This window comes from Archocentrus centrarchus, chromosome 9, assembly GCF_007364275.1.
Source record: "Archocentrus centrarchus isolate MPI-CPG fArcCen1 chromosome 9, fArcCen1, whole genome shotgun sequence".
Lineage (NCBI taxonomy): Eukaryota > Metazoa > Chordata > Actinopteri > Cichliformes > Cichlidae > Archocentrus > Archocentrus centrarchus.
In genome coordinates, this window is record NC_044354.1 from 18,300,574 (window position 1) to 18,327,816 (window position 27,243).

At 39.8% G+C, this 27,243-nt stretch overlaps 2 protein-coding genes across 6 annotated transcripts; one reads left to right on the forward strand and one right to left on the reverse strand.

Annotated features, from left to right (window-relative positions):
• On the forward strand, positions 1-18,163 carry hspb11 (heat shock protein, alpha-crystallin-related, b11). Of its 2 annotated transcripts, none has more exons than XM_030738401.1 (6): positions 1-245; positions 1,125-1,231; positions 2,543-2,611; positions 2,695-2,738; positions 2,828-2,902; positions 18,143-18,163. In XM_030738401.1, the coding sequence occupies exons 1-6, from the start codon at positions 154-156 to the stop codon at positions 18,146-18,148; spliced, it is 393 nt and encodes a 130-aa protein (XP_030594261.1). In that variant the 5' UTR covers positions 1-153; the 3' UTR covers positions 18,149-18,163. The 2 variants fall into 2 exon arrangements, with proteins under 2 accessions (XP_030594261.1, XP_030594260.1); XM_030738400.1 differs by lacking the exon at positions 18,143-18,163 and adding an exon at positions 3,062-3,804.
• lzts1 (leucine zipper, putative tumor suppressor 1) lies at positions 8,866-27,216 on the reverse strand. 4 transcript variants are annotated; one of them, XM_030738395.1, is made up of 11 exons: positions 26,991-27,216; positions 23,835-23,882; positions 20,174-20,270; positions 18,428-18,774; positions 18,185-18,313; positions 12,424-12,583; positions 11,926-12,317; positions 11,638-11,811; positions 11,363-11,494; positions 10,457-10,651; positions 8,866-10,157 (listed from the first exon to the last, which is right to left on the reverse strand). In XM_030738395.1, exons 4-11 carry the CDS (start codon positions 18,656-18,658, stop codon positions 9,615-9,617), a joined length of 1,956 nt encoding a protein of 651 aa, XP_030594255.1. In that variant the 5' UTR covers positions 18,659-18,774; positions 20,174-20,270; positions 23,835-23,882; positions 26,991-27,216; the 3' UTR covers positions 8,866-9,614. The 4 variants fall into 4 exon arrangements, with proteins under 4 accessions (XP_030594255.1, XP_030594257.1, XP_030594258.1 ...); XM_030738397.1 differs by lacking the exon at positions 23,835-23,882 and having other exon boundaries at positions 20,174-20,233; XM_030738398.1 differs by lacking the exons at positions 20,174-20,270; positions 23,835-23,882.
• Between the last annotated feature and the right edge of the window lie 27 nt (positions 27,217-27,243).

Genomic DNA, 27,243 nt, shown 5'->3' on the forward strand with positions numbered 1-27,243 from the left:
CTTGCGACTCAGCGGTTGGCTTGGCAACGCCAGCTGACGATTTTTTCCCCTTCAATATCTGAAAACAAAGCATTTGTTGTGTACTGTTATAGAAAAACCTGATGTTATTTTATTCGACCAGAAAGCTTCAGAGACTATAACCTTTGTTGTGCGATGATTGAGTCCTCTTTAACTTCTTTGGGTGCGAAAGTCGTCCTCGCTGCATCCAGCGATGAGAATCACCCACCAGAAAACATTATCGACGGGTGAGTGCTGGTTCTGAAGCTGTGGTTTTCTTAGCACTACAGTACAGTGCAAACGCCTTTACCTACCCTCCAGTTCTTTTTGTTTTGCTAGGAAAATGGGAAATAGGTGCAGTGATTTATTGAAACGTGAAAATATAAATGAACATTCAGATTATTAGGCAAAACAGTTTGTGTTCCATTGTGTGTTTTTCTATCCAGGTATCCTTACTGCACTGCCAGTGTGTTTGGGATCATTGTCATACTGAAAAATTAAGCTGTTGCCAATCAAACACTTTCCAGATGGTGTTGCATGGTGGATCAAAACCTGACCGTACTTTTCTGCATTCATAAATCAGTTTTGACAAGATCCCTAACACCACTGGATGAAATGCAACCCCCAAACCACGACAGAGTGTCCAACATGTTTTACACACAGCTGTAGACAAACTGTTTTCTCTATGGCATTTTTCATATATTCATAAGAAATTATGTGTTTTTGCTACAGGCTGCTACGAACAAAGTGCCTAAAGATGCAAGTTAAATTTGGCTTTTGTGTGTAGAAACAACACTGGTTCATCCCTTGAACTAGGTGCTTTCTTTATGCTTCAATGATTCATAATGATGTGTTCCTCTAAAAATGGTCAGGTACAAGGACTAGACTGCAAATGAGTGGAAAAGAGGCCAATGTCCAAAGAAAAAACATCAGAAAGACATTCAGATAGAACTATTGTTTAAGACCACTTTAAAAAAAAATTACTAGAAAGTAAAGAAATGAGGGGTGGCTCAAGACTTTTGCACCATACTGTATGTCTATACAACAAAAGTTTATGACAAAATGTAATTTAAACAGATCAGATCAATGGTAAACTGCGATGTTTGTCTGTACTCCTTTTCACTCAGAAACACTAAAACATTTTGGATGTCCACTGGGATGTTTCCTCAAGAGTTCATCATTCGCTTCCCTGAACCTACAAGCATTGGTACTGTGACAGTGGACAGCTACAATGGTAAGGAAGCAAAACTAGTGTCTTACAGTGATACGGAAGGTTGTGTGCACCCCAGGGCAAACATATAATCCCAATTCCCAAAAAAAAAAAAAAAATTGGGACACTGTTTAAAATGTAACTATGAACAGAGTGCAATAATTTGCAACTCTCAGAAACCTATATTCCATTTATAATAGAGCATATTTTATTACCTCCTCCAAGGAGGTTAGCTTTTTTATTAGCATTTGCGTGTGCGCATGTCATTCTGTCTATAAACATGATAGCTCAAAAATTTTTGGATGAATTCAGATGGCTTACATCAGATCTTCAAGGCCAACTTAATGAATGATTGGTAAAAAAAAACTGACAAAAGAACTGCCTTTTAACTTAAAAACTATGATTCTTACAAGTGTGCTGTGTAAGGCTAACATATAGAAAGTACTGTATAAAGATTTAAACGACCTCTCCTTTAAGATCAATAGATTGAGGTGAAGGTCAAAGTGATAATAATGCTATATAGATCTATTTAAATCTATATTTCTTATTCTTTTTGGATAACAAACTAAACTTCTGATTAAAAACCTTTTTTCACTTGATATTTATTACTAAACATTTGAACAAATTTGACTAAATAATGAAATGAATACTACACATGTACTATATCCACATAAATTAAAAAAACAAAAAAATTACAATACTCAAAATGGGTTTCAACAGGGCAAATGAAACCATGTAGTGCAGTAAAACCAACTGCAAACAAAGAAAATAAAATAAAACAAACAATACAATTAAAAAAGAACAAAGAAAACAAAATGAATATATACAAAATACAATACTATTCCCTTAAAAGCAAGTACTGCCTAGAGAGTAAGCTGCCTTAGTGGAGGTTTGTGCTCTCAGAGTGCTTCTTGTTTGTAATAGAAAACATATCAAATGTAGAAACTGAGAAAATGTGCCATTTTTTAAATAAAATTATTGGTTCATTTTGAATTTAATGGCAGCAATACGTCTGTCTGATAGAGGATTCTAGCAGCTCAACAGTCCTGGGTCATCTTTGTCATATTTTTTCTTTCATGATGAGCCAAATGTTGAACTGACCAAATTTGAACTGGTCTGGACAGCAGCTGTGTTCTGTTGTGAATAGAATATGAATTACAAACAAATAATCATAATTAAGAATGTAGTGCAACAGTGTACCATATTTAACATGCTCATTGCTAAATACTGTTTCCTTGACAGATATGTTCTTTAAGTTGTATACATATCTTGTGTTGTTTCAGTATTTCCTTCCACGTTTTAATATTTTTTCTGATATTTTTAATTGTTTTGCAGTGAAGCACCTGAAAATAGAAAAAAACACCTCACAAAATGCTTCTCAATTTGAGTCTATTGCAGAGAAAGGTAAGGAGGACATCTGCCTACAGTATTTGTTAGCACCATCCAGAGTAATTTTATTTGGGATTAACAATCTCATTGCTTCGCAGAGTTTGCATATACAGAGGGACATCTTCAGTCGAATGCTATAACAGTAAGTTCAAATAGAAATGCTCTTATGCAAAGCCTGAACATGTATAATGAGAGTTAATATCTTGACTTGTCTTTATTTTCCTCTTTCAGCTAAATGGCAGCAGTGCAGCTCACCTTCGTTTTATCATCACCTCGGGATACGATCACTTTGTCTCAGTTCACAGAGTCAGTGTAAAAAATTAACACACGTAATTAAAGTTATTGTGTATATAACATTTATGAGGTGTGATCATGAAGTTATGCAGCAAAATCCATAAAAATCAAAAAGCATGCCTCATTTAAATTTAGCCTGACTTGAATTTAATTTTGGTTACATTTGGCTAGGTACAAAATATAAAACAACCCCAGTGTGCTGTGTGCTGCTGCACAATGCCACGCACCACAGTTGAGGTCATTTCTGCCAAATGAACTCCTTTAGATGCCTCAGGTGTAGAACCCCAGGTTGACTTGTTGATGGAGCACAATTCCGTGAATGCTGGTTGTTCCCCTGACCTGTTGCACCACCTTTGGGCTTGGACACTGCAGATACCCAGTTCTCATCACCAGTTTGGATCTTCAATATGAGGTCTGTGGTGAAATTGCATCGTGCGCAGGTGTAAGTGGCCCAAATGGGACTTCAAGGGAGCGATCAAAAACTAGCTGCAGTGCTGGATGGGGTCCAGAGGTGCACAAAAAGATGACCTTGAAAGTAATAAAGATTGAAATTGAAATTTAAGTCTGGCATGGTTTTTATTTTTATGGGAGTTGTGTAATGTTGTGAGGCTCATCTCATGTATAAAAACATATAATCATTTTATGTTTTTTATTTGCATATATGGCTTTATGGCATTATTTAATGAAACAATCCCACTGCATATTTTCATAACAGACACACTAGCATTTTTGACACAGATAGCTGGGAAATGGCTAAGAATCTTCTTGGGATGTTTTTTTTTAGAGCAGTACATTAATTTGGAAAACAGGATGTTATCGTCTTACTCGTGAAGTTGAAATCCCAGAAAAAAATAATCATTTGAATATATTTTTAAGTCTGGCCTATGATTAGGAAAATTACATCAATCCATTTTCACAGTTTTTGCTTATTTAATATTATGGATTTACTAATGGGCCTTTTTTTTTTTTTTAAATCCCATGTTCAACTGTTCCTGCGTATTTCACAAGCTGATAATTGGCAAAGCCTTAGAATAAAAGGGCCGGATTGTGATGAATGGTAGAATTACTTACAAAGGAGGTTTCTCTCTCTGTGTGAAAGATAGAATTAATTAAGTAATTTTGAGCAGCAGGGGCTTAAATTGGAATCCATACAGCCCGCCCACCACCCACCCCCATCCCTAAGAACAGAATTTGACATCGCCACAGACATTTATAACCGTGGGCAACCTTGCTGGGGGGTTGGGGGACCAGATGGTTTCCCAGCCAACCAGCGAGTGTCTAAAGACTCCGGGCCTATTCACACAAAATATTCCAGTACTTACTGTATACAGCCTTTACACACACACTTCCACATAAACACTGACTCCGATCTACCTCGACTGCCATTTCAACTTGTCGGTAGCAAAGGCTTTAGTAGTATGCGAGGACCCTTTGGGACTCCCTCCCCAATTACTTTTCTGACTGCACAAGGCTTGGGGATTTGCAGAGCCTGTGTTTGTTATAGCTTGGTCTTCATGCAGGTCCCTGAATAAACCAATAAAAATATGAAATAGTTGCTTGAATAACTGGCCTCCTGATAGTTTAGAGCAACTAATTGCTTAGGGGTATAGCAGGGATGGAGCACATTTGAGTATGTGAGTGTGTAATGAGTAATGAGGCCAAGGTAGAAACTGATACGGTGTTATTGACTCTTCTATTATTTACCAGTATGGAATATTTATTATATTTTAGAAAGTGAGGTTTAGGCCATGAAATGCAGTGCAGGTTGAGTCATAGGAGTACATGTTTTTCCCCTCAGTAGTTCAGATTGTGAATTTTAATGCATATGTTTGCTATAAAAATATAACCAAAGATTCTTGCTTTGCATGTTGAGCATGTTTGAAAAAGCACCTCCGTGTTACTAATGAATTCGGGCCCTTTTGTACTTGACTATCAGCCGATCAGAAGAAACACAGCAGGATATGAGTGCATTATTATCATGTCACTGCAGGGTAGGGCTAAATTATCACCCAGTCTACTGATGGCTGTCTAACTGCTGTTCAGTCATACTAAGACATCTGCTAGACCAGAACTCTGTATGTTCAGCTGAGTCTATAAAAAGAGGTTAGAGCCTTCCTGAAAACCCTTCTTCACTACATGATACAGCTGACACTGACAGAGGTAGATTTTTGGAAAATTATAAATGCATACATATACCTCTATTTTTTTCAGATAATTTTCAGTTCATAGTATAGGTGATGTTTTGTATATGGTTGTGTTAAGGAAAAAATCCCCCACCTACCCAGCTGTATTATTTTTTTTCATGCCAAACCTGCGACTTTAAATTTCGTGTTATCTCTTCAGCTTTGGCCTCCATTCATGTTAGTGACAGAGCCACGTGCACTGACAATGGGCCTTAATTTGATTTCAGTTTTGATTCAGCTCATTCGTGACAAAAGCTGGGATGCAAGGAGCTGTTGTGAAAGGAAGGAAATGGTATCAAAAGGCCGAAATTAGCTGATTAGATAGGAGAGGAAAACAATCTTCCCATTATTTAAGTCCAACAGGAATGGAGAATGATAGTGAAGGATTAACACTCATATTTATTTATGAGTTTAATTCCAGCACTTGCTCATCAAATTTGCCCGTATGCAATTCAGTCAAGAAACATATTAAAAGATAGTTGTGGTAATGATTAAAAACAGGCATAATGGAAATTGGTGATGTTTCTTTAGGAGATAGCAAAAGCTGTTTAATCTGTTTTCTGGCAAAATTAGTCTCACTAAACCTGTTTCCAAAAAAGCTGCCAGTGTGTGTATAACAAAGGCTGAAAAAGTTGCTTAAAAAACCAACCCACACCTGATGGAACACGACTAGAACATACCAAAAAGGCTGAGGCTGTGTTTAGATACATAGAGTATTACACCACAAAATCATCATGACGCAAACCAGAATGCAGTATCAGACTTCTTTGCAGCACTCAAGGATCCTTACCCTACCTCTGCAACTCCTGCTGACCTTGCTGTGACTGTCCCTTACCTCTAGACCAGCCTGGGGACAAAACAAAAGCTTCTGTACACTATGATGATCCACCTGTCTCCATGCTGTCAGACTGAAAAAAAGGAAGAGCTGTCAGATTTAGAGCTAGTCACTGAAAGTATCTAGTGAGCATGGTACTCCTCAGACATCTCAACCATGCTTGTTGAGTGGCTCCTCTGTCTGTGCCTTTGCTACACAGCAGGATTTCAAAAATTACTGTTAAATACCAAAATCATATTTAAAGGCTTGAGTTCTCAATCTAAACTGTATATGTGTTAAATAATAAATACCAGGGCAATGGGGGCTTCTGCTTCTTTAAACTGCCAATGTAATGTTTCAGATTCTGATATTATTTCATCACGGTCCACGTCATGCTTGTGTAGGTGGACACAAGACAACCAGTGTATATGCTGTGATATTTGTCTATAGATTTGTGTTTTCATTCTAATGTTGTAGATACAACATGTCCAACATATACACATCCAAAAGTAGTAACATTGTAGTGGAAGCCTCAAATGTAGTGCAGGTGTTCTGCTAAACACAGTGTGTGTGGCATCCAAGTGTATCAAAAGTATTATCAGCTCCCAAATTCTTAGAAATAATGATGGGGGAGGGGTTCACTACTTTTTTTTCTTCAGGTAAAGCTGCCAGGAATTTGGGGATTTCATCATCTGCACAACATAATATGATTAAAAGTTCCAGAGAAGTTGGATAAATGCTTTTAACTAAGGGAACAGGGGGAAAAAAATAATAGCTACAATCTTCAGACATAAATACAGACATAGTTCTGTAATGGAAATCACTACAAGGGCAAAGAACGCTTCCAAAAAACATTGCCAGTAAGCACAGTTGTGGTTTGATCCAGAAATGCAAGTTAAAACTCCACCGTGCTGCCAACCAGACAACATCTGTGAGACAGTGCTAAACCTTACTGCATGCATTACAACAGCATGGCTCCATTGTAAAAGAATACGTGGACTCAATTTGTCTGTCTACTATCCAGAGAGTCAGCCACTAAAAACATTTGGTGCATTATGGAATAAAAGCCAATAAACGAGGGCTCCCAAACTGTTGAGCAAAGAAATTTATTGATCTAAAGCCTAAATGGAAAAAAACCCAGTGCTTTCAACACCACATCATTTTGCCTTCTTCATTACCTCGCCCATAGGTCAAGGGAGGTTATGTTTTCGGTCACCCTGGTCTGTCTGTCTGTCTGTTAGCAGGATAACTCGGAAAATTATGGATTTTGATGAAAATTTCTGGAGTTGGGGGGTGGGGGTGGGTACAAGGAACAATTGATTACATTTTGGTAGCATAGTATCGGCACATAGAAAATTTGGGGTGGGCGAGGTAAGTGCTCTACTGAGTGACCTTCTAGTTTTCCAAATAGAAACAGCTTACACACATGCACTGCAGTGCTGAACTTTTGTAGACATTACCCAGCAGAGGATGAGGCAACACAAATGTCCAGTGCATTGAACATGACATGGTCTTTTACCTGCAAGCTCCTTAGCACCAAGTCTGTGTGATGTCCTAATGTGTCCACGTGAGAATCATGCTTTCTTTGTTTTTACTTAAATACAGGGTTTAAATTGTTTGAAAATATTTGCATTCTGCTTTAATTTATATCTCGCAACCTTTTTGAAACAGCTTTGTAGAGGCAAAATTAACTTTTAGTTAAACTTATTTTCAAAATAGCACAAGACTTTGTTCATAATTATGAGCAGTAATACACAAATGGCAAACATTTGTTGCTTTGCCAATCAGCTAAATTTGTACTTCTATGCTGGTACTCAGTTCCAATTCTATTTCAGCACCCAGGCTGAATTACTAAAGGGTTTTATCCAAATGGATGGATGGACTTTCAAACATTTTTAAACCAGTTCCATAGCAGCAGTTTCAGCCATGTTTTTGTTACTTTCCCTATTTTCCCAGTTTCTGTGCCAAGGCTCAGAGTAAGGCACTTTACATTGAGCGCCTACTGGTTGCAACTCCTCACGTTAGATTCCACTTAGTCTGCCTCCAAATCTTTCCTGACCTGCAGGTAGATTAATATATTCTGCCCATCTGTCTGTCTATGTTAGCCCCTGAGTATTGAGCTTGGTGGAGTAGTTAAACTTTTGGTTTATAAACTACTTTGCCCTTGTGGGAAGTGGAATGGCTCCAGAATATTAGAGCCAAATGGCTGGGGCTGTGGCTAGGAAGGATTGTTTGTCTCAAATGGGAGCAGCGCCAGCTTACTTTTTCACAAAGTTGGATGAACAGTTTAGATAGACATTACTGGAAAATCGCCCCCTTTTTTTTTTTTAAACTTCTAAAATATTTGCTTTTATTGTTGACCATCCAGCTCCCTTCAATCTGTCTCCTTCTCAACACTCACAGAGCACAAAGTAGATGCCAACGTTTACACTTGGTGTCTGTTAGAGGTGTTCTATATTGTACTGCATTATCTGCACTGCACTGCATAGTGCAGTGTCATAGTATCTGTTAAGTTCTGGTTACTTTTTTGTCGCTTCCCATTTTAGCTGGAAAGCAATGGGTGGGGTGTGGTCTTACTGGGTTGTCACTGGAGGTCATCCATTGGCTCCTTAAGTGTAGTAATTTGCAGTGACTGTGGTTGTTCTACCTGTTTCCAAACCACATGCTTTTAACCAAAGGTGTAGGAGCACTCAGTGACGCTTCCTTTGGCCCACAGCAATACCCTCAATGTGTGAAGATAAACGGTTGTTGAGAATAATGAAAAACATAAACAGTCCTTTTTTTTTCAGAGAGATACACAGTGAATACAATTTTAATCCCTGCTTGTGTTTGTAGAATTGGCAATAGTAAACAAATTTGGACAGTTATATTGTGGTTGATGTCCATATATATATATATATATATATATATATATATATATATATATATATATATATATATATATATATATATATATATATATATATATATATGTTCAAGGGAGTGAGGTTGTATAAGTGATATTAGGACTCTCTCTTTTCAGTGAAGTCTAAATTTGCTAATCACACAAAATTTCTTAGTAACAATTTGAATTTTAAAGAACTAGAAAAAATGTATTAATGCCACTGCTGTCTGTTTGCATATAGACCTATCATTATACTGTAGAAGAGTGAAAATGCATGGCAGCTTAATGTGACCTAATTATGTATTTTGTGGATTTCTTTGTTACTCTGGTGTCTATAGCAAATAGCTACAATTTATGACTGTACATTGTTTTACAATGACTAATAAAAATGCTTAAACTACATTCCATGCTCAATCCCATTATGAATAGACAGTGTGGGAGCATACAGTGAGATGGATAAATGAAGCAAGTTAAAAATGAAGAAACCTACACTAACAATAGACAATATATCGTTGTCATTTTGTCATGCTGGGAGAGACAGATGCTAAGCAGCCTCCATGCTTATTGTGTATTGATGTGAAACAAATAAATCAGTTGAACATTAAGCAATCCTGTAAGACAGCAGTAAACAAAAGATTGGAAAAAACATATTTGAATATTAAATAATTTACTATTCACTTCTAAAAAAAAGTGCTAACAGTGTCATCACCAAACTATTCTGTCAGATAACTTTAAAAACACTAATTAGCAGTGTATTGCAGTTGTGATGTTGCATGAGACACTGAGACAGATAATTATTTATGGTTTGAAAAAAAGAAAAGAAAAACAGTGTGAGTTTTCCCTTCAAATCTCTGTGGCAATAACATCGTCATAAGTTTGTAACCCTGAGCTGTAGTTGATGTCCATGCTTAGCTCTGTTCGGCTTTCCAGTTCAGCTGTCAGCTCCCTCAGGATCCTTTCCAGGTCCTGGTTCTTCCTGTGCATCTGCAGGTAGTTGATCTGGAGCTGTTTCTGGTACCTTATAACCCTGTCTTTCTCCCTGTTCCATGTCCGCCTCTCCTGTTCGAAGTTGCTGGCCAGCCTCTCTTGAGCTTTCTTCTCCTCCCTGAGCTCCTGCTTATGTCTGTCCACTTCTCTTTGGAGGGATTCTGTGGAGGTGTGTTCACTGTTCTCCTCATCTTGCCGCTGGTCAGTGGATTGTGAACCTTGCATTTCCAAGGCCTTAGACAGGGACTGGGCTCCACATTGCAAACTGTGCTGCAGCCTCTGCTCTTTGGCAGTGACCAGATCCTGTTTCATTCCTTGAACGTCTTTCTCCAGTTTGCCCACTTTCTCTCTCAGAAAATCTGCCTCATTCTTTTTGCGCTGGAGCTCATTTTGGCACACCTGAATTAAAAATGGAAAATGGTCAAGCCTAGGCAGCAATTAAGAAGATTGTTTTGAGCGATATAACAGGCTCTAATTATGTGAAGTGTCAAATAACCTTACTTTTTAAGACTGTAATTAAGTGTGCTGGAACATGGAAATTGAAAACACTTCACTCAACATGCTGCAGTCAAATATAGCGCATTATTGCAGGGAGCCTTCCAAACTATTATCATATAAGCATTGTGTGATTATTTTCTGCACATGTTTGTGTCTCAGGTCCATAGTGGTACAGTAGGAATTTCAATCAGTGGACCAACCTCAAGCTCTATGGTGCGAGAGTGAAGACTGTCCTCGTGGTTTTTGTTCTGTTTCTCCAGAATCTCCATTTTTGCTGTTCTTTCCTTCAGCGATGCCCTGAGGCTGACTATCTCATTTAGCTTGTGACCGACATCCGCTTGGCAGTCTCTTAGTTGCTGCTTCAACAGTGAGATCTCTCCTGTCTTTTGGCACACCTACATTCAGAAAGAGACGAAGATGAAACTGTAAAATGCACTCCAAATAGGCAGTTAAAGGAAACATAAACAATTGGTTACCCTCATATCATCACAATATTAAATCACCCCTTTATATTTCTTTTTTTTTAATGGATGATTTCTTTCAAGAAATCATTTTTCCACAGCATTGTGGATTAAACTATAAATTCTGTTGTACACATAGTCTAATAAAAGGCTATAAAATTAACACAGCATGAAAGCATAAAAAAAAAATACGTTCCTCTGCCAGGAAGGACCTTATGCATGGAAAGCAACAATTTCAAATTTTAATATAATGCTAGTTTTTTTTTTTTCTTTACTTGGGTCTTAAATTGTTAAAGGCTTCCCTGTATTCAACAGCTGTGTTCTCCTATAAGCTTAGCTTATCAGAGCAGATTCGTTGCTGAAAGATGTTAGTAAGGGGTCTGGTGAGACTAAAGCAGATTAGTGTAGCTATCAAACAATGAGGTGAAAGGTGCTGAAAGGCTTCTTGGAAATAGAGTTGAAGGGAGCTGCAGAGATGGTGATAACTCTTTCTTATCAAACATAATGCAAAAAATTGTGTTTTTTCTTCTGGTCATGGAAGGATAGATACTTTGCTAATTCTCTTAGATTGTATTACATTGTTTTTTATGCTGCAAGCTTTCATGTCTGACTTGCAGTATTTCACATATGTAACACATGACTCACCTCCCACTGAGTTTCCTCGAGGGTCGGAGCTAGCTGTGTGCTCTCTGCCTCATAAGCCTTTAGTCTGAGCTCAATAAGCTCCTTCTCTCGAGTTAGCTTAGAAACATCTTCCTGAAGCTTTTGCTTCTCTGCCTGCACAAGGATTTATTTTTCATGTTAGTTATTCAAGTGGTCAAGTATTACATGCAATATGGTCATTGGAAATTGAGAGGTGATGGAAGGACAAAGATGAATCAGAAAGAAATGGTTTTAAATAAAGGCAGGCGAGGGCTGACCTGGAGCTGGCTGACCTGCAGCTGGAGTGTTTGCTGTGTTTTTGCAGCCATTTGGGACACTTGGCGCAGCTTTGTGGAGCATCGCTGTTTCAGCCCTTCCATCTCCTCAGCACAGTACCTTTGTCTTTCCTCAAACAGCTGGCAGGTGTCTGCTTCCTTTTCCTCGAAACTCACCTGTTGCAAAGTGGAGACGGCCTAATTACCGAGGAGTGTTTGTATTTATCTTGATTAAGCATACATGCTGTTTTATTTATTAACTTTTTTTTTTTGGATGTGACAGCTCTGTACCTGCAGCTCCTGTAGTTCAGTTTCTCGCTCCAGCAGCCTTTGTTCCAAACATTCAATCAGTGACTCATCTGTAGTTATGGGGGACCGAATCCCACCTGCAGTTTCAGACAGATAACTTGGCTCATCTGCAGAAAGTGGGGAGCCAGCGTCCTCATTAGCCTTAGATACCAACCCACTGCTGTTTAAATCAGCGCTGTAACTACAGTCAAGGTTAGTGCTGTTCCCGTTGACCCATGGAGGGGAATTGGGTTGTATTCCCTTGCTGAAGTTATTTGCAGGAGCTGAGCTGCCATCGCTGTGACTGACAGGGCCTGTGGAAGCACTTAGGCTGCCGCTGGTGCTGTGGGTGGGGAGACTAGACATAGAGTTACGTCCAGAGTCGGACAGAGTGCCTGAGGGGAAAAGAGATGACATTGGGTACATTTGTTTCATTTTTCATTCAAGCCAAGCACAATCTATTTTAAAGCAACAATTCGTGGATGCAGTATAGATAAAAACCTGAAGTGTCTTGCTTGTCTCTAATATTTGGGCTGCTTGCTTTCTTCAGAGGACAAAGGATGTGGTCCAGGATGTTGTGGCCTGTCTCTGCGGAGGAAGTCCTCGTGGGAGTTGCGCACTTGAAGGCAGTGGAACGGACCAATGACTTCTCAGGAGAAGTCTAGAAAAGTGAAATGGCACACAATCAGAGCTCTTCTTCCCTACTTTTGTATTTATATTCACTGGCTCCTCTTAGTTAACATCACAGCAAAAAGCAAGTCCTTTTTCACAAGAGTAGAAAGCGCCGAGGATGAGTTGCATTCTTAAACTTAAAAATCGTAATGACTGGCTTTACATAGATAAATATTGTCACATGCTGGAAGTCCGTATAAATGAAGGGATAGATTTTTTTTTCGTCTGTGTGTCTTTTCATATTAGAAATAGAACCACTGATGCGTGCGGAATTGCTTCTCTACAAGCTGGCGGTATTAAAAGCCACACAGCAGTAGTTGCAAGTAAAATTCACTAGACTGTCAAAAAGGGGAAAACTCATTTCAAAGATGAACTTATACTCCACATGCCCCATCTGGGCTGTCCAAGAATGTCACAAGCAGTGCCATACCTTCGCTTCTCTCTGTCCTCTTTTCCTTCCCTCTGCATCCCATATCTCTCCTACATGTGCTGTCTGAGGGAAGATGAATGACCCTTTTCAGTGATATTAATAATATGAGTTATTGCTGAAGTGTATGAGGTAAATCTTGTGAACTCAGCATTCCTTCACACTGACTTCATGGCTGGGATGCCTTTCCTTATTTTTTTTTCTTTCTATCTCTCAAATTCTCTTTGGCCCTTGATCCCTCTCTTTCCTTTTATTCTCCTCAGTCTGTGTTGTCTACTTAAACCCCGCCCTTCCTCCTCTTCCTCTAGCTACCCAAGCCCCACCCCTGAGGGCTGAAAACCTGTAGAAGAAGATGCAGTTTGCTTAGGTATTCTTGGCACAGAAAAGACTTCTCTGAAAAGATCAAGGCACCCTTAGGTCATTAATCTGGGAGGGGGTGATTAATAAACTGGGAAGGTCCAACACAGGTTATGAGGAATAGCTGCTGCTTATTAAACTACCTGCTGTGCATGTTTTATCCTCCACTCCGCTGTGAGGTTGTTAAAGTCTATTTCAGTTACACAGCATGACTTCTTAATGGTTGTCAGGATAACCATAGCAACTGCTCCACTTTAGCAAAGTACAGTGAAGCTACATTTTGTACTGTAAGGGTACGAAATAGACTAAATCATGATCACTATTAATGCCTAAATGTGTTACTTTAAAAGATTTGCTTGATATTCTGGGAAATATTCATGTTCACTTTCCAAGGCTTCAGTGCGAAAGTTGTCCCCACTGTTTGTCTCTAGGTGGTTTATCAAAGATGAATCCATTTTTCTTGCAGGCAATCTATGACATATAGTATAGTCATGTTTATCACAAGACTCTATGCATTCCTATGGAAAACTAAGTACACCCTTACTGCTTCCATAGGAATTATGAAGGTAATTAGCAGCCAGGTGCTGCTAATGAAATATACAGGGTTAATTTATTATTAGCAAGTCTGGTGAGATGTTTGGAGACAGAAGGCCGAGCTGTAGGTGGCAGAGTTGAAGATTTTCACTGGGAGTGTCCAGGATGAAATGAGTAGATTGAGCAGTTTGGAGACAAAGTCAGAGAGGAAAGGCTCAGATGGTTTGGACACGTGCAGAGGAGCGACAGAGGATATACTGAACAAAAGATGTTGAAGATGAAGCTGTCAGGCAGGAGGAAAAGAATAAGACCTCAGAGGAAGTTCATGGATGTAGTGAAGGAGGACATATAGAGGGTTGGTGTGACAGAAGAGGATGCTTGGGATAGGGTGATGATCGGCAGATGATGTGCTGTGGTGACCCCTAATGGGATCAGCTAGAAGAAGAAGAAGACGATCTATAAAAGCAGAAATTTTAGCAATTTGCTGGTCAGGTCTTGTCAGTCTTCCTAGGAGATGACGTTCCAGCAAATTTACTCCAATGTCAGACAGTCTGATGCTCAGAGAAACCGCAAAAACCCAAGGTCCGGTTTGTAATATTGCTTCTGAGCAAACGGCAAGACTTCTTGAACAATGCCCGTTGGACAGACGAGACCAAAGAGGAAATGTTTGGGCACAATGCACAACACCATGTTTGGTGCAAAGAAAACACAACATATCAGCACAAATACCTCATAACAGCTGACAAGCACAGTGGTAGAGGGGTGATGATTTGGGCTTGTTTTGTATCCACAGGGTCTGTGCACCTTGCAGTCATTGAGTTGACCATGAACTCTTCTGTATACCAAAATATTCTAGAGTCAACTATGAGAACAGCTTTCCAACAGCTGAAACTTGGCCCAAATTGGGTCATGCAACAGGACAGTGATCCCAAGCATAGCATCAAATCTCCAACAGAATGGCTGAAAAAAGAATCAAGGTTACAATGACCCAGTCAAAGTCCACACCTCAACCTAATGAAATGCTGTGGCGGGACCTTAAGGGAACTGTACATAAAAGCAATGTTGTAAAGAAGAGTGGGCCAAAAGTCCTCCACAACATCTGAGAGACTGATAAATCCATAGAGAAAACAATTACTCCAGGTTGTTGCTGCTAAAGGTGTTTCTACAAACTACTGAGTCACAGAGTTTACATAGTTTTTCACAGGACTGCACAGAGTCCTGTGAAAGCTTTGTTTTCCATGTGAGTATAGCTGCTGGCAGCCAGTAAGCTTGATGGCAGAGGATGCTCTGCCTGACTATGTCTCATGGATAAGCTGTATAAAAGAAATAGATGTAGCCAGTGTAATGTCTATTACTGGATTGTGGGAGTTGGAAATTGTGGAGATTTCTGGGCACCATCAACTTGGATTCATAGATCAACTTTGGATGAGAGGATGGAGCTTAACAGGAAAGATGCTCAAATTTGACTGAGAACCAAAGGAAACTGCATGCTCATTAAGTAAAGACTCATCACAGTAGCCAAGCTCCAAAACACACTTTTTTTTTTTTTTTTAATCTGTAATAAACATTCTGTTTGAACTCTTTCCCCTTGGATGCATGCTAGGGGTAACCCTTGTCTCTCCTTTCTGAACTGAGTGGTTTCTGTCATATTTTAGGTCTGCTTCCAGACCAAAAGACATCAGAAGTTAGTGAGGGTGATCTCTGCCTATACAGCTTATAATGCCTATAATGGCTGTCAGACCACGTCTGACAACCATTGGCTTGCAAAAGTATTCATACCCCTTGAACTTTTCCACATTTTGTCACATTACAACCAAAAACATAAATATATTTCACTGACGCACATCAATTAGTTAAACTGCAGGAATGTCTTAAAGACATTAAGGCCTGGATGACCTCTAATTTCTTGCTTCTAAATTCAGATAAAACTGAAATTCTTGTACTTGGCTCCAAAAATCTTAGAAACATGGTGTCAAACCAGATACTTTCTCTGGATGGCATTACTTTGGCCTCCAGTAACACTGAGAGAAATCTTGGATGTAGGACCGTTTTTTTGCATTTGCGCAATATTTCTAAAATTAGAAACATCCTTTGTCAGAGTGATGCTGAAAAGCTAATTCATGCATTTATTACTTCTAGGGTGGAATATTGTAATTCGTTATTATCAGGCTGTCCTGAAAGCTCCCTGAAAAGCCTTCAGCTGATCCAAAATGCTGCAGCTAGAGTACTGACAGGGACATGAAAGAGAGAGCAGATTTCTCCCATATTGGCTTCTCTTCATTGGCTCCCTATTAATATGAATACGAATACGAATACCTTTATTAGTCCCACAATGGGGAAATTACAGTTAAATCTAGAATAGAATTTAAAATCCTTCTCCTCACCTACAAGGTCTTGAATAATCAGGCCCCATCTTATCTCAAAGACCCCATAGTCCCATATCATCCCAACAGAGCACTTCGCTCTCAGACTGCTGGCTTACTTGTGGTTCCTAGGATACTTAAGAGTAGAGTGGGAGGCAGAGCCTTCAGCTTTCAGGCCCCTCTTCTGTGGAATCAGCTTCCAGCTTGGATTCGGGAGTCAGACACCCTTTCTATTTTTAAGATTAGGCTTAAAACTTTCCTTTTTGATCATGCTTATAGTTAGGGCTGGATCAGGTGACCCTGAACCATCCCTTAGTTATGCTGTTATAGGCCTAGGCTGCTGGGGGGGGTTCCCATAATGCACTGTTTCTTTTCATTCACCTTATTTACTTTGTTTATACTCCACTCTGCATTTAATCATTAATTGTTTTTAGTCGCTGGCTCTCTTCCATAGCATGTCTTTTTTCTCTCCCCTCAGCCCCAACTGGTCGCGGCAGATGGCTGCCCTCCCTGAGCCTGGTTCTGCTGGAGGTTTCTTCCTGTTAAAAGGGAGTTTTTCCTTCCCACTGTCGCAAGTGCTGCTCATAGGGGGTCATTTTGACTGTTGGGTTTTCTCTGTATTGTTGTAGAGTCTTTACCCGCAATACAAAGCGCCTTGAAGCGACTGTTTGTTGTGATTTGGCGCTATATAAATAAAATTGAATTGAATTGAATTTAATGTGAAAGACCAACACAAAGTGGTATACAATTGTGAAGTGGAAAGAAAATTATACATGTTTCAAAACATTTTTTACAAATAAAAAACTGAAAAGTGCAGTGTGCAAAAGTATTCAGCCCCCCTGAATCAATACTTTGTGGAACCAACTTTTGCTGCAATTACAGCTGCAGGTCTTTTAGGGTATGTCTCCACCAGCTTTGCACATCTAGTGACTGAAATTTTTGCCCATTCTTCTTTGCAAAACAGCTCAAGCTCAGTCAGATTAGATGGAGAGCGTTTGTGAACAACAGTTTTCAGATCTTGCCACAAATTCTCGATTGGGTTTAGGTCTGGACTTTGATTGGGCCGTTCTAACACATGAATATGTTTGGTTTTAAACCATTCCATTGTAGCCCTGGCTTTATGTTTAGGGTCGTTGTCCTGCTGGAAGGTGAACCTCCGCCCCAATCTCAAGTCTTTTGCAGACTCCAACAGGTTTTCTTCCAAGATTGCCCTGTATTTGGCTCCATCCATCTTCCCATCAGCTCTGACCAACTTCCCTCTCTGAAGAGAAGCAGTCCCAGAGCATGATGCTGCCACCACCATATTTGACAGTAGGGATGGTGTGTTCAGAGTGATGTGCAGTGTTAATTCTCCGCCACACATAGCATTTTGCATTTTGGCCAAAAAGTTCAATTTTGGTCTCATCTGACCAAAGCACCTTGTTCCACATGTTTGCTGTGTCGCCAGCATGGCATCTGGCAAACTGCAAATGGGACTTTTTATGGTTTTCTTTTTACAATGGCTTTCGTTGGTTAAAAACGAGGAGACCATGAATTCCTTAGAAAAAGGTTAACTGAGGAAATAAATCAAGTGAGAAGAAAGGTAATTTTCTCATTGACTTCTATATAGATTGGCTTCTTTTTGCAGCTGGTGGCTTCACCACCTACTGGCCATATGAAGAATGCAGGCATAAATTATATCTTTCCCTGGATTGGCTTCACTTTTAAGACACGGGCTACATCCACTACTTGTATACATATAGTCTACATACTTGCATACTTGCTAACTTCCAGGAGTCTGATTGCCTAGTAACAGCAGTCAAATAGGAAATAGCTGGAAGAAATTTGTTAATTGTGGTTTTTGTACTTGTCCTTTAATACATTCTAGGAATAGGATGACTAAGCATGAAAGAAGAGATGCAAGGCTCACCCTCTCAGTCACAGTTCCAGACATTAGCAGCAGTTTTGGTTGCAGTTGCCCATCAGAGTCCCCGTCTCTGTTTACCTGGTCCTCCACTGATCTTTCTCTGTGGTACACTGACCTTGGTTTATTGCTTACCTTGTGTGAAACAGAATAAATCTATTACCCAAAAGCAGTAGTAGCTATATGTTGTCATTTTTTCATTTACAGAAGCCTTTCTTACATGTCATTTAAAAAAAAAAAAGATCTCACCTTAATGTAAAAAAAATCTTCACTTCTTCCAGACCTTGAGTGGGAGAGGCCTTTAGAGGGATGAGTGGAGGATGAGGAGCCCTGAGTAAAGCCGCACTTCAGTAACCCGTCAAAGTTGCACCCGCCACTCTTTCTGTGGCTGCTTGTTCCATCTTTTAACCTATGCTGAGACGCCTTGCAGTGTTTGCTGTTGAGGCTGTTGCCACTGAGGAGGCTGCTGACACTACCCATTGTCCTGTAGGCGTAGGCAAGGGCAAGATGCGGCTGAAGTTGAAATGGCGAAGTTACATTGAAGTGGGGGAAAGAGATGTCTCATGACCCCAAGGAGGTTCTGTCAGTGGCTTCATCTGTGAGATGAGAAAGGAATAAATACATAGTATCCATAAACAGAATTTTGTTTCATAACAGGACACAGCCTTAGTTTAATTTACTCAACACATAGTTTACTTTGATGCATATGTGTTGTTTGATTGTGTTGTTTCTTGTTCAGTCTATCATGCAGTGTTGAAGCAGGTGTTTAAACTTGTAAAGCAAACAAACTGGAAAAAAAAAGTCCATCTTGGCACTCTGCCTAGCTGTGTATGTTTAGATTTATGACTGAGCCGTTAAATTTGACAAATAACCCTTTGGGTGCCCTTCCTCTAAACAAACTGGCAATTAGACTACTTACTGCCTTCTCAACAATTGGCTGGGGCTGCCATCTGAATATCATTTTCTATTATTTGCTATTGTTTTGGAACATATTACAAATGGACCGGCAGCGATTATGAAATAAAGATTAAGTGCAGAGAACTTGTGTGAATTTATGCAGTTAGCATTTTTAATTATAGTCTACGAGGACATTTATTTTGCAGAATCACACGTTATGAGTAATGCTGTCTCATTTTCCCCACCTTCTTTTAAAAGATAACCAGACCCCAGATGTTGCTATCATGATCTCTAATCCACAGGGGAAAAGTCCCCTCGGTAGCAGATAAAGGGCTCCTAGAACCACATGGTCCTGAGCTTTTAAGCATTTAATAATGGCCACAGCAACAAAGCATGTGCCTCACCGCCTGCTATAAGTTACATATAATCAAGCAATTGTATTTGATTTTTGTTTAATTCATAATTACTGGATGCGCTTTAGTGTTTGTAAGGATGCTGTCATTGTATTGTTCCTGAAATGCCTAATAGGGAGTGCTGATCAAAGAAAGCTGTGACTTTTTCTCACCCCCAAAAACCAAAAATAATAAAATTAAGACATGACTAAATGGATGTTTTAAAATGAGCAAGACAGCAAGTGACACAGAGTAGCATGCATACACGAGTAGAAAAGTTTTGCTCAGCTTATGGCAGAAAAGAAATATTTTTAGACTAGATGAATACAAGAAAGGGACGCTCATCCTAAACTACACAAAGACTCCTAATAATAAGCGACATTTTCCAGTGCAGCTTCAGTTTTGATTCTCTTTTTGCTTTGTTTTGTTCAGGATAAAATTCTAAGTGTATTCTACAAAGTAAACAGACACTGAAAATGTTGAATAATGGCAAATGATGCTAAATTTGTACCTGCAGGAGTACGAAGCAAGGCAATCTTGTGCACCACTGTAGTAAACAGTCTCTGGCATGCCTGTGTCTGCTGCTGTTTTATTGTGCCTGAGTGACTGCTGCTAAATCTAAACTCTAGCCTTCACTATCACTCTCAGATATTAGCATCTACCACTGACATGGGACTGATGTAATGAAACAATAGATTTTACTTACTGTCAGGTCAAACTAAGCATCCATCTCTAGCAAGGCCCCTGCAGAGTCATCTATCCAGTCCTGAAGAAAACAAAAAAACGCAGACATATGCATGTCTCTGTATGTGTGTGTGTGTGTGTGTGAGAGAGACAGAGAGAGAAAGAGGTGTGTATGAATGAGCGAGCAGCAAATGCAAACACTATAACCACAGCCAGGGTCTGCTAACTGTTTGTGAAGGGGGTGGATCCTCCTACTTTTCTTTTCAGCCTGTAACCAGCTTTGCATCATAACTGACATGTAAATGCAAGCGTGTGTATGTGTGTGCTTTTGGCCCTCCCACTCCTCTCAGGGGATCCAGTGTACAACATGTGCTCCATAGAACTGGCGTGTGCCGCTCAAGTGATTAACTCTCAGCCCTCACAAAAGATCTTTTACACCCCCCGAGCCCTGCACCTCCCTCCACTCTGCACAATCGCCCGCAGACACCCCGCTTGTGCATCCACTAACTGTGTTATACCCATTCATCCTTCCCTCTCTCCTTTTTTTTCGATCAGTCCCTCCCTCATCCATCCGTCCCACTTGGTGCCCTGCACCCACCCTGAATAAACAACAGTTCATCCTAAGGAGAAAAAAAGGCGCTCGCCCTCTGTCTTTTTCGCTCTTTGTCTGTTGAAGTGTGCCTTCTTTGTGTGGACTCTTCTGTTCCAGTTGATGTATTCTCTCCAAGCAGCCCAGGACCATATTTGACTGTTAAATAAATGACTAGTCCTCAAAGTAAGAGTGCTGGAGAGCATCAGTTTTTAGAGCGATTTACCACCATTCTGCCTTTATGCTGTTTGTTCAGGCATACACCCACAGACCCACTCTTTCACAGACACCTTTACTTGTCAACACAAATTGCACACACTCACAGAGTCAATGCTGGAGTCCAACTCTCTCTAAGGCAGTAAAGCGTTCAGCATCCCACAGAGCCCAGACTGTTGACAAAAACCCTTGTGGATGAAATACAATCAAACACCGCGACAGAAAAATATACAAGGCACTGTGCTCCAAATAACAAACAACAACAACAAGGGAAAAGATATGGCCTTTCTCTGCAACTGACAAAACAAGTTTAAATCTTACACCCCATTTTTGTTACAAGTGAACATATACTTTCTCTTAATGTGAAGAAACACAGTGCTTTACCATGTATCTAGACAGAATAGCTGATATTGTGATGCAAAAATCAATAAGAAAATCACTTGTTTAGAATTGAACTAATAATATACTGTGGAAAGAAGCATAACCCTATACTATGAGCTCTGTAGATGTGCAGACAGAATTGCAGAAAAGTGAACCATATTACATCATACTGTCTGAAACCCTTCACCATAAAGTGTTTTCACAGTCTTTTGGCTCTTTATGTAATAATATACAATATTTCTGAAGATGTGCCATAATCTTTTTCAACAGCACTATTCACTCATGCTTTCAGCTGGCTGCCATTGTTCCTTGATTGGTTGTGTTCAGACCCTGAAGCCTGCTTTCTGAACAATGATCCTGACATTTTGCTTTTGTTACTACTGACTTGCTACTCAGAACTGATCAATTTCACGTCTATTTGACGCAAATATAGCTATTTAAAAATCTTTTTATTGCCCCTTCATTCAAAAAAAATGTAATAAGCAGTTCAAATAGTTTATTCCCCAGCATTTGAAGGGACAGCGTGATTTAAGACCTTTGGTGAGATGGGACTAGGGAGTGTGAGTGTGTGTGGACGCATGGATATATCTAATCACATATTTGACTGGCTGCATGTTTTTCAGTGTCTGCACAAAAGAGTGTTGCGCACTCACTTATTGTGTGTGTTTCTGTGTGCAGGCAGGGGATGGTGTGTGTATGTGTGTGTAAGCGTGGGCGCTGTGTCATCGAACCCCAGCTGACCTGCTTGACACAAAGCCCTGTCCCGCACAGGACCAGCTGACACCCCCCCCCCCCCCCCCCCCCCCACACACACACACACACTCACAGAGCATAGCCAATCCATTAGCACAGCCAATGCAAGGCAGCAGTAAGTGTGTTATAAACGTGCAGGATTTATACCTATCTCACAATGACCATGAAACTCTCTGTTCTCACTGTACCTCTACACTGCCACTGTGCCAGATGGCATCTCTTTAAGTCTCACTCTTTTTATGGTAATTTCTAACAGATGCACACGTAATCCATCTAGTTCACTATATGTTTTTTTGGGTCAGTCTTGGGCAGCTTATTGTTTTTTGTTCTTGTGTGCATTCTTAAGCGGACATAAAATTAAAATACAATAGAGCCCAGCTTACTGACAGTAAATTTGAATCTATTAGTTTTAACTCCCTCTTCTTTCTTTCTTTCTTTCTTTCTTTCTTTCTTTCTTTCTTTCTTTCTTTCTTTCTTTCTTTCTTTCTTTCTTTCTTTCTTTCTTTCTTTCTTTCTTTCTTTCTTTCTTTCTTTCTTTCTTTCTTTCTTAAGACATTTTATGTAAGTTAAACTAACTTTTATTTGAACTAAACATGTAATGTTTTACCCAATTTACAGTTGTTGTTTTTTAAATGATTGAATTAAGCATAAAGTGGTTAAAGGATGAGGTATTCTGACTTTTGGCCAATTGTATGGATAAAGCTTCAAAAATACTTCCCATAATGCAGTGCTAAAAAATGTCTCCTCTTAAACTCTTCAACTACAAAGTTTGAAATGTTGAATTTCTGTTAAAAAAGAAAAATACGCTAATCCATGTTACATCACTACTTTTTTTGGAGAATACAAAGCCTCCATACAGACTCTCAAGGACCATAAAAGATTTATACAACCATTTACAGAGGCTATGAAATATTACTAAATAATTTATAAAGTCTGCAAAGTTGTTCTGTGCCAGTAATATCATGCATTTCTTGTGCCCAAATTTGTATGTATTTATTTTTTACTCTTAACTTGATTTTTAAAAATTGAACTCGTCCATACAGAAGCTTTGTATTTTAACATGCTAAAAGCTAGAAAAACTCATCATCATTTTCACAGTGTGCATGTTGGCTTATGAGTGCGTGCTGTATCAGACCGTGATTTCACAGGCAGCACACGTCACTGAGCTTATTGTGGGTTTCCCCAGGGGGGGAACTGTAAAATGATGATTGAATATTCTAAACACATGTGTGTGTCCCAACTTTTTTACCTGTAAAATGTGGATTGTACATTTGATTGCTTCCAGCGACGTCAATCTAAATTAATCTTTATAGCCCACTGTTCGATCCTCTGAATGCAAAATGCTGAACATACTGTTCACAGTGTGATGTAACACATTAGATAACTGGAATCAATCTTTGGCTCACACTAAGTAAATAATGGTTCACTGACAATGAAATAGGCATTCCTATTATCCCAACACGACAGTGAAAATTAAAATCACGAATTATGGTGAGACAAGCAGAAGAAACAGCTCATATATGACAGCTGAGTATTTCACAGAGACTGATGGGCTCATAGGCTGAATTATTGAAAAGTAATACTCTTTCTCAGTCATCCTCTGCAGGCTGTCAAGGCCCAAGTCACACATAAACACACACACACACACACACACACACACACACACACACACACACACACACACACACACACACACACACACACACACACACACACACACTCACTGATCTTGTGTCTTACTCACAAGGCTGAGTTGTGGGGATGAGTAATGTGGCCTCCAGCAGAACATCAACTGGGAATGAAGTGTGGAACAGAGACGGTCATCTATCTTTTACTTTCACTGCTAACACATCTATCTACTGACCAAGCACACATGCACACACACATACACACCAATGACATCCAATAGCAGCTAATTGGGTAATCCTTTTAGTGCATTGTAAAGGAGATCGAGCATGAATAGGGCTTCAATGCTGAAGTGCAGAATACCAGACACTCATTACTGCCCTCAAGTAGGGAGATGGAATACCAGGCACAGAGAGAGGCACAAGCAGAAAGAGACTGAATTGGAAGGACTGGGTGTGTGTGAGAGAAGGCTATTTATTCTGTGGAGCTAACATTGCATTTTCCATTGACAGCTATTGCCTTGCCCAGCATTCAAACCACGTCTCCTCTGTTTAAAATTTAAGGGTCAGGATACAGAAAGATTATGAATAATAAGAGTAAACATTTTTTGCTCATTAATGTGATCTCAGTGTCTTCTATTGGTAGCCAGGCAACTTTGACCAGAGCTCAGCTTTTAGTGAGGCCCCCCACCCTGACATTAGATTGCATTCAGATGCTATTATGTGAATCCAAATGAGACATTAGGTCAACCAAACAATCAACCTCCATGGGTTTTAATAGATAAGGAGGTCATCTGCACTATTCATTGGGTTTGTATGGCTGGCCAACTCCTGCTCTTGTAGTGTATGCATTTGCATAACCTTGGCAGTTGGAGTATAGAGGAAAATGTATTTTTAATGGAGTCTAAATGGGAGCCTTTAGTGCTGCGACAAGGATGGAAGCTAATGCTCATGAATTCAAGGAGTCCTAAAATTAAATATCGCAAATGTCCTTTTATATGTCTTTATTGAGCTGCATCCACCCAGACTAGATTGATTATTACCTTACAATGTGTTTCTGTGCTTTTTTTGGTATTATTTCAAACATGTGCAGTGCCCTGGAACCTGTCCAAAAAAGGTTTTAAAGAGTTGTATGCATCTTCTGTTAGATAGTGCTTATCAACGTCTAGCTCAGCTGTCATAAAATATTAACTTCTCGGGCTTTTATTCCACTCTAAGAACAGCATCTGAAAATATAACAAATGGAAGCATTTTTTTTTTAGAAGTTTTGAATTATTGCTCAGCCATTACGCGCACATATATACCTCCCACTATTACCTGTCACCCATTTTGAACAGACTGTGCCATTCATGGATGATACAGCAGCCATTTTATTATAAAATTCAAATGGGGTGAATTGCCGTAAAAGCTTTGTTGTGATGCTATTTGCGCATTAACTGAAGATTCAGAAAAGACTTCATGCATATGGACAGAAATGTAGAAGTCACATTGGCTAATGCGGTTTACTGGTGTCAGATCAGCTTTCACATCAGTTTTTTTTTTGTTCCAGTTTCATGGCACACTTTGTATCTCTACCAGGGAATGATAAATTTTAGTATATAGACGTTTGGACTTCTCACATAGTCACACGTAGTTATTATACCAGGAGTAATTCCAAAAGTCTGTCTTTGATATAACCTCTCAGCTGGATGACATGTACAGTTAGATAGAAAAGAATGAGGCCTTTCCTGGCACCGAGGCCTGTTGACCCCGAAAGCTGAAGACTCAGTGATAAGATTGTCATTCTTGAACATAACTGCCTCCCATCCTCCTAATCTTTTGTGGCTGTGTGTGTGTGTGTGTGTGTGTGTGTGTGTGTGTGTGTGTGTGTGTGTGTGTGTCTGGATGGTGTAATGTGGGAGTAAGAGGAAGGAAGGAGGAAGACACAATGAGCTCACTTTAAGGGGTCTATATCATCCCCAAAACAGCTGGAAACATGTGCCGCAGGCGATACCTGTGCTCAGCTCCAAAATCAAAGCCCTCCGACCTTGTTATGTTACGGGGAAACTTTCTTTCAGCGGTCTGAGGTGGGATAATTGGGAAAAGTCATAAGCTGATATTCATCTGCTATTTGCTTCCAAAGACAGTTTCTTTACTGAAGGGTTGACTACTCTGCAACATCCTCATGAATGTTGAGGATCTTAGGTTACCGTGCTTCTCTGGCAGAGCCTTCATTCATGAGTGGATGCTGTTATATAGGTATCTGGGACAGTTATTTTAGGAAGCATCTCCTTTAGCGGGTCATGACTGCTGCAAGTGATTGTCATACGGTGCACATGATGAACAAAGCGTTTGCTCGCTCCAAATGCAAAATAAAAAAATACTGAATCACCTGTGAAGTCAAGATATTTATATAAACAAAATGATTTTGGGACTGCACAGAGGAAAAACAAACATCTCACTCATGGAAAGACAGGGAACTGTCTCTTCCTACTTTTATCTCCCACATTCCTTGATACCGTCTCTCCCCTGTGGTTTTCGCCGCACAATAATTTGGTACAAACAAAGCTGAACTTGCCCGTACAAGTGCCTTATGCTTACCCATTCACCTTGTCACCTGCGCAGTGTACAAGAATTCAAGATCGCTGCAGGTCTCAACACATATCTTACTGTACACAAGTGTGACAGAAACTGGGAGTTGGCTAAACAGATATCCTTCTTGTGTTGCAATTAATTGTGTAACAAAAACAGTGCAACATTTAAGGACACTAGGGGGAGTTAGTTTAGGCAATCTCTGGGGTCAGGAATACACTTGAACATCATATTTAAAACACCTCTAACGACCAGCTTAGCATTCAGAGCTGTTGTGTATATGTCAAATTGAACCTCATGCTGGTCCCTATTATTTCAAGCTTTTTAAAACAATGGCCTGACTGGTAATGGCTGAGCTGAATGAAAAGAGCAGGAGTGGTCCTTTTCTGGGTCGAAATCAGGCATTTCGTTTATAATTAGTGTCCTCAAGCACAGAGATGCTTTCAGTTTGCATTTAAGCAGCAAAATGCTTGGACTGCTTCCACGCTTCGAAACTTCGGAATTATTATTAATGTTAGCCATAATTTAGTGTGATCATAAATTGACCCACGTTACTTAAACTTAGCAAATTATACAGACTTAAAACAAGGAGGGATCTGCTTGTGTCCTGTTTGTATCACAAGGCTGTGAGCCTTTAAAAATGTCTGCCATCACTTCACATCCACTCAAAAAGCCCTGCTTTCTTTGAGTACCTGTAGACTTACCTCCATTATTCCCAGCCCCTACATTCACAGTCACTTCTGCTGTTGCACTGTCTTCCAAAGCTGTGTGGATCACTATCATCAAACCATCCTTAGCTGAACACTTGCTGGTAGTGCTGGTGTTGGGAAAAGAAGTGATGTCTGCTTTTGTTGTTTGAGGTCTCTTAGGTTCCCCTTCCTCAAACCTCTTCAACACCTGGTGCACTCAGTCCGTCCCGTCTCCCATACTCTCTCACATTCCTTCATAAACTTCTCT

Excerpts from the sequence above, each read along its gene's own strand:
- hspb11 (XM_030738400.1), top strand. The coding sequence starts at position 154 with ATGATTGAGTCCTCTTTAACTTCTTTGGGTGCGAAAGTCGTCCTCGCT. Across the intron at positions 246-1,124 it reads CCAGAAAACATTATCGACGG|AAACACTAAAACATTTTGGA; the intron begins GTGAGTGCTGGT and ends CTTTTCACTCAG. Across the intron at positions 2,903-3,061 it reads ACTTTGTCTCAGTTCACAGA|GTACAAAATATAAAACAACC; the intron begins GTCAGTGTAAAA and ends ACATTTGGCTAG.
- lzts1 (XM_030738398.1), bottom strand. The coding sequence starts at position 18,658 with ATGGGTAGTGTCAGCAGCCTCCTCAGTGGCAACAGCCTCAACAGCAAA. Across the intron at positions 11,812-11,925 it reads CTGAACTACAGGAGCTGCAG|GTGAGTTTCGAGGAAAAGGA; the intron begins GTACAGAGCTGT and ends ACTTTGCAACAG. Across the intron at positions 11,495-11,637 it reads TGCAGGTCAGCCAGCTCCAG|GCAGAGAAGCAAAAGCTTCA; the intron begins GTCAGCCCTCGC and ends ATCCTTGTGCAG.